Genomic DNA, 12,082 nt, shown 5'->3' with positions numbered 1-12,082 from the left:
TTTCTCAGATTCCATTGCCTAAGAAGGACAAACATAAAACTGCCATTACAACACCATTCAGACTTTTTGAGCACAACACTATGCCTTTCTCGTTGCATAATGCCACAAAACTTGGTAGTGCTTCATGCATGAGGTCTTCCATAGGTTGCCATTCACCTTTTGCTATGTGGATGATATTTTGGTCATTCCAATGGCCATGAGGAACACTGCCATCATTTATATCAAGTGTTTGAGAGGTTACAGAGTTTCAGCATTATGATAAATACTGAGAAATGCACATTCACCAGGCAACACATTCTGCTTCTCAGATATACTGTCTTGTGTGCTGGTATTATGCTGCTGCCTTAATGAATGACATTATGGAGCTGTCAACACTGACCACCTCCAGAGGTCTCCGATGTTTCTGGGGAATGATTAACTTCTACAGACATCATCTGCCTCACTTGTCTGTGCTTCAAAAACCTATTAGCCTCTTACTAATTGGCAAAAACATGTCAGGCAACCAACACATCCTGTGGAATCCCACAACCAAATCTGCTTTCAACTCCATGAAAACTGTGTTTGCTAAAGCTACATTGCTCCCACATCTAGCTGCATGAATGATGCAAGCCAGATAGCCACCAGGGCTATTTTGTAGCAATGTGTTTCCTCTACCTGGCAACCTCTGGCATTTTTCTCATAAGGTTTGTCCTCTCATTAGTAATGCTGGAGCATCTTTAATAGAAGGCTGTTGGTCATCTACTTGGCCATCAACCAGTTCCAGCCATGGCTTAAGGGACACTCTTTTTCTGTGTTTACAGACCATAAGCCCCTTGTGTCAGTGCTTCACTGAGTCAGGAAGCTCAACTCCCTGTGTCAATGTCAGCAGGCAGGTTTCATTGCTCAGATTACAACTGACATCTGACACATCTCTGGACAGGACAATGATGCCACTGACTGTTTTGTCTCTGGACTGAGTATTGATCACAGCCATTGATTGGAACACTCTAGCTGTTGATCAGTTTTTGAATCCCATCCTTCTTTGTCATCACCAGGCTCCATCATCAACTTGTTTGCATCTTGACCTCCTTCCTCTGCTAGGTTCTGACCAAATGGTATAGTGTGACACATCCTGTAATCAGGTTTGCCTCCTTATTGCAACTAAATGGTGTCACCATATTTTTTACATTTTTCTCGTCTTATCTCACCCAGGTTTCAAGGCTAGCATTAAATTAGTGGCTGATACGGTCTTTTGGGCTGGGCTGCCAAGGGATTGGGCAAAGTGTTGTCACCACAGTCAATATTAAAAAATTACCAAGTGTCTGTTCTCATCTCTTCTTTCCTCTCCTATCAGGGAGATTTTCACACATCCACTTGGGTATTGTTGGCCCACCTTCCTCCATTTTGTGGTTTCCACCACCTACTGACAATGACAGACAGATTCACAAGATGGCCTGAAGATGTTCCGGTTGCAGACATTTCTGCTCCCTCCATTGCCCAGGCCCTGATTACTTCTTAGTTTTCATGATTTGCATCACTCAGATTATTATTATCAATAGAGATAAACAATTTGAGTGCCTTTTGTATGACCAGATTATGCATCTCTATGGCCATAGTCACATTCATACTATGAGCTACCATCCCGCCAGCAACAGGATGGTAGGCCACCTACATCATACTTTGAATGTGGCCCTGACATGTTATTCTGTTCCTTGGCCTGATGCCGTACCTATGGTTCTTCTGAGCCTTCACACTACTGTAAAAGAGCATACCAGGTGCTCTATAGCACAGCATGACTATGGAGAAACATTGAGCATACCAGATGAATTTTTTTCCCCCACACCTCTCCCTAATCTTGATATTGGAGACTCTGAACTTTTCTTACAGAAACTGCAATTGCATAAGAAATTCCTTCCACTGTAGAATCTTGTATATCGTGGTACAAAAACTATTTTATGTTACAATGATTTATGTACATGCTCTTTTGTTTGGCTTTTTTCCCCAACTCTATTCAGTACTTCCTCATTAGTTACACAATCTACCCATATAATCTTCATCATTCTTCTGCAGCACCACATTTCAGAAGCTTCTATTCTCTTCTTGTCTGAACTTCTTATCATCTGTTTCTTTTCCATGCAATGCATTCTTAACACTTAAATTCATTTTCAGTGTTAACAAACTTCTTTTCTTCAGAAAATCTTTTCTTGTCATTGCCCATCTACATTTTATGTCCTATCTACTTCAGTCATCATGAGTTATTTTACTGCACAAATAACCAAACTCATCTATTACTTTTAATGTCTCATTTCCTAACCTAATTCCCTCAGCATTGCCTGATTTAATTTGACTGCATTCCATTACCCTTGTCCTTTCAAGGTACTGTCCTTTGCATTCAACTGGGCTTCTAGGTCTTTTGTTGCCCCTGACAGAATTAGAATGTCAAATTTTAGTTATAAGTTGAATTGTGTACACTTTCCAATAATACTGTGAAGTATTCCAACAGTAATTGTAATTATAATCATGGCTCAGCAATGGGGCCCACCCAGTTAATTGAGGTTACACCAAATTAGTAATGGTTAGTCTGCAATGAATTGTTTGAGAGTACTAGGAAGTTATAGACAGTGACTGTACTCATCCCTATTTGAAATTCATTTTAATCAGAGAAATTTTGAAGAAAAGTTTTGTTGTAATCTCATGCTAATAAAAGTGCATGCAAAAAGTTTTCTTGTTATCATTTTGCATGCAAAAATCCAGACAAGAATTAAGTTATTATCCACAGACAAGTATGTTTTCACTGTACATCAACATTATTATTACCTGTCTGTGATATGCATTGGCAATTTGTTCCGCTTAAATCACCCGGCATTTTCAAAGTCAGTTTATGTTAACGATTAAGATCACTCAGAATTATTGTATGGTTACATAACAATACAAAAGGAGTGTATGGGGGAAGAGTGTACACCAATTGAATACATCTGAGGAGTCGTACAAAAGCTGCTGAGCTGTAAGCAACTCTTGGCAGAATGAGCCATCATAGGTGTTAAAAGTTGTGGGAACAGACCCAATTAATAAATGGTTCCATATTATGTAAATAGAAGGGAGAGGGAGTAGAAAGGAAAGGAAAGGGTAGGAACTAACAATATCAGCTGCATCTAGACTTTGTGTAGAATCAGCGGTGACCAGCAAAAATATGTGGAAGATTGGGATTTGAACCCAGGATCTCCTGCTTACTAGGCATTTACATTAATCACTGCACCACCTGGACACAACGTTTATCACAAATGTGTGGACTATCTTAGCACACTATTCAGCTGACTCACACTCTCATTTAGCACCATCTACCCCCAGTCCCCACTCATGTTCTCCATGCTTGCTAATTTTAGATTCCCACCGTAGGTCAAATGTAACTGTGCATCCACAATGAAGGTTGAAGATTCATTGTCCATCAAAGTGAACAAATTATATGAATGCAAGGTGTTTAAAAGAACAGACACCACACAGGATTTGCATCTGTGATACATAGAGTGTAAACTGAAGGAGGCCATAGTGCCAGTAGTGTCAGTGTCGTCGTAACTGCCGCCTGCTTCACGTCTGCTGTGCAGCGAGCTGCCTTAATTTAAGTATGAACTGTATTTTTCTTACTTGTCACTTCTTCTTCCGTGTGTGTTTGCTTTTATGAAGCTTTAATTGTCGAGTGCTAGTAATAGTGTTCCATAGATTTCATGTTTGTTTTGAATACAGTCAGAGAGAGTCCCTTTAGTCAGCCACAGTGCCAGTAGTGCTAGTGTTTGTTTTGAATACAGTCCAGAGACAGGTAGTGCTATTTTCATTGCGTTCTACAAGAAGTGGCTAGCAATCACAGTTTAGTCAACAATCAGCCACCTTTAGTGAATTAGCAGTCTAGTTAAAAGTTGATTAACTCTCTACAGTAAATTGATTCCTTAGGATGGGTAGGATGTGTGACTGGTGTGTATGGATGCAGGACGAACTGGCCACTGTTCGTGAACAGCTGAGCGTGTTGATGGCCGCGGTCAGCCGTCTTCAGGCTGCTGCCTCAGAGTGTAGCGGTAGTGGGGAGTCTGGTGCATCGCATGGTACACCCCAGGTGTTACATGCTTCACCCACTGTCCCTGCTGTCGAGACATCTTCGCGGGTACCGGGCGCAGTTGAGCCACCCAAGGGGAGTGGCGGGTTCAGCGGCGTTCGTGGTGCACGAGGCGGGGGGTAAATGTGGAGGCTGGCCGTGTGGCATTGCCCACTCTGCCTGTGAGTGGATATGTGGCTGCTCCTTCAGTAAGGTCCGAGCAGGCACACGGGGGGAGGGGTTTATTAGTTATTGGGAGCTCCAACGTTAGGCGGGTGATGGAGCCCCTTAGGGAGATAGCAGAAAGGTCGGGGAAGAAGCCCAGTGTTCACTCTGTCTGCTTGCTGGGGGGTCTCATCCGAGATGTGGAGGAGGCCCTGCCGGCGGCGATAGAGAGCACTGGGTGCACCCGACTGCAAATTGTTCCTCATGTCGCCACCAATGACTCCCGCCGTCTGGGTTCAGAGGTAATCCTCAGTTCGTACAGGCGGTTGGTGGAATGGGTGAAGGCGGAAAGCCTCACTCGCGGGGTGGAATCAGAGCTAACTATTTGTAGTATCGTTCCCAGAACTGATTGTGGTCCTCTGGTTTGGAGCCGAGTGGAAGGCTTAAACCAGAGGCTCAGACGATTCTGCGGAGATCTGGGGTGCAAATTTCTTGACCTATCGGGTGGAGAAATGTATTGTCCCCCTGAATATGTCAGGCATGCACTACATTCCAGAAGCGGCTACAAGGGTAGCGGAGTACGTGTGGAGTGCACATGGGGTTCTTTTAGGTTAGAGAATTCCCTCCCTAGGCCCGACAAGACGCCTCCTGAGACGCGGCAAGGTAGGAGTAGGCAAAATGCAACAGGGAATAACAATATTAGTATGCTAATAGTAAACTGCAGGAGCGTCTATAGAAAGGTCCCAGAACTGCTCTCATTAATAAACGGTCACAACGCCCATATAGTACTAGGGACAGAAAGTTGGTTGAAACCAGACATAAACAGTAATGAAATCCTAAACCCAGATTGGAATGTATACCGCAGAGACAGGCTGGACAGTGAAGGGGGAGGCATGTTTATAGCGATTAGAAGTGCAATAGTATCGAAGGAAATTGACGGAGATCCAAAATGTGAAATGATTTGGGTGAAGGTCACGGTTAAAGCAGGCTCAAACATGGTAATTGGATGTCTCTATAGGTCCCCTGGCTCAGCAGCTGTTGTGGCTGAGCACCTGAAGGATAATTTGGAAAATATTTGGAGTAGATTTCCCCACCATATTGTAGTTCTGGGTGGAGATTTTAATTTGCCGGATATAGACTGGGAGACTCAAACGTTCATAACGGGTGGCAGGGACAAAGAATCCAGTGAAATTTTTTTAAGAGCTTTATCTGAAAACTACCTTGAGCAGTTAAACAGAGAACCGACTCGTGGCGATAACATATTAGACCTTCTGGTGACAAACAGACCCGAACTATTTGAAACAGTTAACACAGAACAGGGAATCAGCGATCATATAGCGATTACGGCATCAATGATTTCAGCTGTAAATAGAAATATTAAAAAAGGTAGGAAGATTTTTCTGTTTAGCAAAAGTGTCAAAAAGCAGATTAGAGTACCTGATGGCTCAACACAAAAGTTTTGTCTCAAGTACAGATAGTGTTGAGGATCAGTGGCCAAAGCTCAAAACCATCGTACAATATGCGTTAGATGAGTATGTGCCAAGCAAGATCGTAAGAGATGGAAAAGAGCCACTGTGGTACGACAACCGAGTAAGAAAACTGCTGCGGAAGAAAAAGGGAACTTTACAGCAGACATAAACATAGCCAAAGCCTTACAGACAAACAAAAATTATGCGAAGCGAAATGTAGTGTGAGGAGGGCAATGCAAGAGGCGTTCAATGAATTCGAAAGCAAAGTTCTATGTACTGACTTGGCAGAAAATCTTAAGAAATTTTGGTCTTGCGTCAAAGCAGTAGGTGGATCAAAACAAAATGTCCAGACACTCTGTGACCAAAATGGTACTGAAACAGAGGATGACAGACTAAAGGCCGAAATACTAAATGTCTTTTTCCAAAGCTGTTTCACAGAGGAAGACTGCACTGTAGTTCCTTCTCTAGATTGTCGTACAGATGACAAAATGGTAGATATAGAAATAGATGACAGAGGGATAGAGAAACAATTAAAATCGCTCAAAAGACGAAAGGCCGCTGGACCTGATGGGATACAAGTTCAATTTTACACAGAGTACGCGAAGGAACTTGCCCCCCTTCTTGCAGCAGTGTACCGTAGGTCTCTAGAAGAGCATAGCATTCCAAAGGATTGGAAAAGGGCACAGGTCATCCCCGTTTACAAGAAGGGACGTCAAACAGATGTGCAGAACTATAGACCTATATCTCTAACGTCGATCAGTTGTAGAATTTTGGAACACATATTATGTTCGAGTATAATGACTTTTCTGGAGACTAGAAATCTTCTCTGTAGGAATCAGCATGGGTTTTGAAAAAGACGGTCGTGTGAAACCCAGCTCGCGCTATTCGACCACGAGACTCAGAGGGCCATAGACACGGGTTCACAGGTAGATGCCGTGACTTCCGTGACTTCAGAAGACTTGTCTCCACTGAGAATGACATGCTGCATTCTGTTATCTAGGAACTCTTCAATCCAATCACACAATTGGTCTGATAGTCCAGATGCTCTTACTTTGTTCATTAAACGACTGTGGGGAACTGTGTCAAACACCTTGCGGAAGTCAAGAAACACGGCATCTACCTAGGAACCCATGTCTATGGTCCTCTGAGTCTCGTGGACGAATAGCGCGAGCTGGGTTTCATACAATCATTTTTTTCAAAACCCATGCTGATTCCTACAGAGTAGATTTCTAGTCTCCAGAAAAGTCATTATACTTGAACATAATATGTGTTCCAAAATTCTACAACTGATCGACGTTAGAGATATAGGTCTATAGTTCTGCATCTCTGTTTGACGTCCCTTCTTGTAAACAGGGATGACCTGTGCCCTTTTCCAATCTTTTGTGACACTACACTCTTCTAGAGACCTACGGTACACCACTGAAAGAAAGAGGGCAAGTTCCTTCCCATACTCTGTGTAAAATTGAACTGGTATCCTATCGGGTCCAGTGGCCTTTTCTCTTTTGAGTGATTTTAATTGTTTTCTATCCCTCTATGCCTCTGTCTACCATTTTGTCATCTGTGCAACAATCTAGGGAAGGAACTACAGTGCAGTCTTCCTCTGTGAAACATCTTTGGACAAAGACATTTTTGCCTTTAGTCTGCCATCCTCTGTTTCAGTACTATTTTGGTCATAGAATGTCTGGACATTTTGTTTTGATCCACCTACCACTTTGACATAAGACCAAAATTTCTTAGGATTTTCTGCCAAGTCAGTACATAGAACTTTACTTTTGAATACATTGAACGCCTCTTGCATAGTCTTCCTCACACTACATTTCACTTCGTGTAATTTTTGTTTGTCTGCAAGGCTTTGGCTATGTTTATGTTTGCTGTGTAGTTCCCTTTGCTTCCGTAGCAGTTTTCTAACTCATTTGTTGTACCACAGTGGCTCTTTTCCATCTCTTACGATCTTTCTTGGCGCATACTCATCTAATGCATATTGTATGATGGTTTTGAACTTTGTCCACTGATCCTCAACACTATCTGTACTTGAGATAAAACTTTTGTGTTGAGCCTTCAAATACTCTGAAATCTGCTTTTTGTCACTTTTGTTAAACAGAAAAATCTTCCTACCTTTTTTAATATTTCTATTTACAGCCAAAATCACCGATGCTGTAACCGCTTTATGATAGCTGATTCCCTGTTCTGCAGTAACTGTTTCAAATAGTTCAGGTCTGTTTGCCACCAGAAGGTCTAACATTTTATCGTCACAAGTCAGTTCTCTGTTTAACTGCTCAAGGTAGTTTTCAGATAACACACTTAAAAAAATTTCACTGGATTCTTTGTCCCTGCCACCTGTTATAAATGTTTGAGTCTCCCAGTCTATATCTGGTAAATTAAAATCTCCACCCAAAACTATAACATGGTTGGAAAATCTACTCAAAATATTTTCCAAATTTTCCTTCAGGTGTTCTGCCACAACAGCTGCAGAGCCATGGGGCCTATAGAGACATCCAAATACCATGTTTGAGCCTGCTTTAACCGTGACCTTCACCAAAATTATTTCACATTTCGGATCTCCGTCAATTTTCTTTGATACTCTTGCACTTTTTATCACTATAAACACACCTTCCCCTTCACTGTCGAGCCTGTCTCTGTGGTGTACATTCCAATCTGAGTTTAAAATTTCATTACTGTTTACATCTGAAGTGAAAAAGAAAACACTGACAGTGGTTGATTGGTTGATATATCTACACATGGGCATTTCAAATGGGGAGTCATGCTGGAGGCAATAAAAATATTAACTTTATCTTCTCTCTATATCAAAGTCTGTCTCCTCTCAAAAAGAGCCAGAGACTTTAACTTACAAAAATTTTTCCTACAGTTATGGAAATAACATAGACTTACAACATAGTAGATTAAAGATGGCCCAAAATAGTTTCAAATATACTGGCATAAAGGAGTATAAAAAACTACCCCTAGGAGTAAGAGAACTACCATACAATTCATTTGACTCATATGTATAGAACTTATTAATCGACAGATGTGTTTACAAAGTAGAAGAATTGTATAATAGTCTGGCATCCTAAACCAAATGTTTAATTTTTAATGTAAAATTTAATTATTGTGCCCATACCAAAACCCATATCATGTACATGATCAATGTTGATGAATAAATGAACAAATGAAATGTTCAGAAGAGTCACGTGTGAGCTGTTTAACTACTGGAGCTACGTGGTTGGTACAGCTAGTGTCAGTAATGAACTGTCTCCTCATTTCATTGCCACCAGGCCAAATGTTGATTTAGTATTGTAATGAAAGAGCCAGTCTTTAAAAGGTTTCTTTTTCATTGAATGTATTGGGTTAACTTAAATGTATCGTGAACAGTGAATTATCTGGTGTATATTAATTGGAATAGATTTTTTATTCAAATCCTTCATTGTACTTAATTGTCATGTTGTTGAGTATCAGCTAGGGCTTCAATTCATTTTTATCACTTCAGAATTGTGCTTGAATGATTAAAGCAGTTGTTCCATAATTGACCTTTTGATGCAGAGAGTATTTGTAATCATGAGGTCAAGATTCATAAGTTTCTCTTTATTAGTAAAACAAAAACAAGTTTGAAACTTCCTGGCAGATTGAAACTGTGTGCCGGACCGAGACTCGAACTCGGGACCTTTGCCTTTCAGGGGCAAGTGCTCTACCAACTGAGATACCCAAGCACGACTCATGCCCTGTCCTCACAGCTTTACTTCTGCCAAGTTTAATTTTGCAGTTACTTTCTTATATTAGCTTAGCGCAGTATACGTCTAAACATGTGTAGAGGAGTGCTACAAACCCATTATGTAATCTTTCTTTATATACAGAATGTAGATTGTTTTACTCCTATCTAACTTGTGTGGGAGGCACTAAAATGCTAATGATTTGCATCTCTAAGCATGTAGTACTCTTCATGCACATTTGATACTTGCTGTACGTCATGTTTATGACATTGATGTTTTAATGGTCATCAGTGTAGATTGAAACAAGTTTCCACAAAGAAATCAGCTTGCACAGCCTTTACTCAAAACATGTTTATTGAGGTTGCAGTGGATATTATGGACACAAATGCATAAAATCAAGTCACTGGAATTGAAATTTTTATTATAATCTACCTCTACAAGTTGTATGAAACCTATAGGCATCAAGCTTGCCTTGTAATGTTGAGCATTATCACTGCTAGAGTACTTGATTTTGTAGACACTGTGGTTATCAGTGTCTTGCTGAAATGCAGGAAAATACACTTATGTTCAGCACACTCCCTCCATACCCTCCTCACTCCACCTGACCACACCGATTATCACGTGTAACTGTTTCTTCGCATGTGTCTGACTTTACAGTATCCAAAACAGTGACATAACTCTGGTAGCTTTTGTGCTGTCTTTGCTGATATTGTCCATTAGTCTGATTAGACCAGCTTCATTATCTATGAAATCAACTACTATTTCTTATTCATTGAAATCCTGAAAATGTGCAGAATTGTCTGTTTCTTCTGTTACTTCTATACAGTTGCCACTACACTGCAGTCAGTCAGGACACTGTAACATTGCATTTCTCTGTGCAAATGTGTGTGTACATCTGTGTGTGTGTGTGTGTGTGTGTGTGTGTGTGTGTGTGTGTGTGTGTGTCTTGCACAATTTAGCTCTGAAGAAAGACATCCTTTAAAGGCTCTCGTTCATTTTATAAATGAAATAATTTACAAAATTTATCAATAGTACGGATACATTAGACACAGGAATGTTAATAACATATAATTCATGTAATTTAAATTATAAAGCCATCAATTTTGAAAAAGTTACAGTTGTTGGAAGAAAGCTAGTACTAATATTTATTCTAATTATTATAGTCAAATGTCAAAACCAAAAGTAAATACAAAAAAATTAAAATATTTGATATGGCAGTAGCCTGGCCATTCCATCAAAAAGAGAAAAATGATGGGAATCCTTATTGTAATCATAATCATTTAAAATCTCAAGTAAATTTTAATGTTATTCCTGTAGCAAACTCATTTGGAAGTTGAACTTGTAATTATATATCAGTCTTAAGTAAAAGGTATATTTTGTGTATTGTTAAGATCTTAAAGGGGACCACAGGAGTCAGTCTGTCTGTCATGTTCAGTTCATTTCAGTTTGTCTGTCAGTGAATGTCAGTAAGTTTGATTCGCTTGTTACAAAGAGTAAGAATGAATAAATGAAGAACTTCAGAAAAAGGAACTGAGTTGTCACAAAGATTTTTACACAGCAAAATGCTCGCTATAATATATAATATGATACTAACCAAAAAATCACCTCAACACTCCTGCAGTGAACATGAATAATATTTAAATGTGGCCAACAATCACTGTCACCTCCAAGTCAACAAGATAATAAATTATTTACGTAACTTTTCCGCCTCCAAAATTCATTTTCTCATTTTGCAAGACTCAGTATAACATGATGTGAATACTGTAAATACATAATATATCTGAACTAAAAGGTTACCTTGATTTTTCTTCCATATGTGAGGAGGAGCAATATAAATGGAAAGTAATCTCTGCCATGCACTTCAAAATGATTCACGGAGCATGCACATAGACATTGATGCAGATGTTGATGCAGATGTATACACAGATACAGATGTGTATGAAGCTATTAAAAACAGCTGTGTTGCTGAACGTTTTTGTAAATTAAATAATAGTGACCTGGTATGAATTTTCATCCAGCTTGAAGCCAGTTGACTATTTATATAATAAAATAGGCTGTCTATGCTACAGTGCCCTTCAACTACAAGGAAGTTGAAAGTTATTCTAGTGTTTAATGAGCATATACTTTTATTCTCACTGTAAACATTTAATAAATATTTTCTTTGTCAATAAAAGGACTCACCAAAACTATCAATGCCACTTGGTATGCGATAAAAATCTGAAACAAAAAAAAATAATGACAATAAGTGTGACACATTCTTAGTCAATATAGAAATAAATTTCATGTATTATGTCCATGACAAGATATAAGACATGTTGTCATATTTACAGTAGCTGCCTAACACAAAGATAGAGTTTTAAATCTGAAACAAATATCTGTGGTGGTAGGCGAATTATATACAGGATAGTCCATTGATCATGACTGGGCCAAATATTTTATGAAATAAGTGTCAAATGAAAAAACTACAAAGAACAAAACTTGTCTAGCTCGAAGGGGGAAACCAGATGGTGCTATGGGTGGCCAGCTAGATGGCGATGCCATAGGTCAAACGAATATCAACTGCATTTTTTAAATAGGAACCCCCATTTTTTGTTACATATTCATGCAGTATGTAAAGAAATATGAATGTTTTAGTTGGACAACTGTTTTGCTTTGTGATAGATGGCACTGTAATGGTCACA

The 12,082-nt window shown here is 39.6% G+C and overlaps 1 protein-coding gene across 6 annotated transcripts in view; it reads right to left on the bottom strand.

The window, feature by feature from the left end:
* The window catches only part of LOC126194660 (uncharacterized), a 118,599-nt gene that overhangs the window by 69,946 nt on the left and 36,571 nt on the right, over positions 1 to 12,082 (bottom strand). For all 6 annotated transcript variants that reach the window (XM_049932859.1, XM_049932858.1, XM_049932854.1 and 3 more), the window contains exon 3: positions 11,583 to 11,618. In XM_049932859.1, coding sequence (XP_049788816.1) covers positions 11,583 to 11,618 — 36 coding nt within the window. The remainder of the gene's footprint in view (positions 1 to 11,582; positions 11,619 to 12,082) is intronic.

The sequence above is a fragment of the Schistocerca nitens genome, chromosome 7 (genome assembly GCF_023898315.1).
Source record: "Schistocerca nitens isolate TAMUIC-IGC-003100 chromosome 7, iqSchNite1.1, whole genome shotgun sequence".
Lineage (NCBI taxonomy): Eukaryota > Metazoa > Arthropoda > Insecta > Orthoptera > Acrididae > Schistocerca > Schistocerca nitens.
Note: the sequence above shows the minus strand (reverse complement) of the source record. Positions and strands in the feature narration are given on the sequence as shown.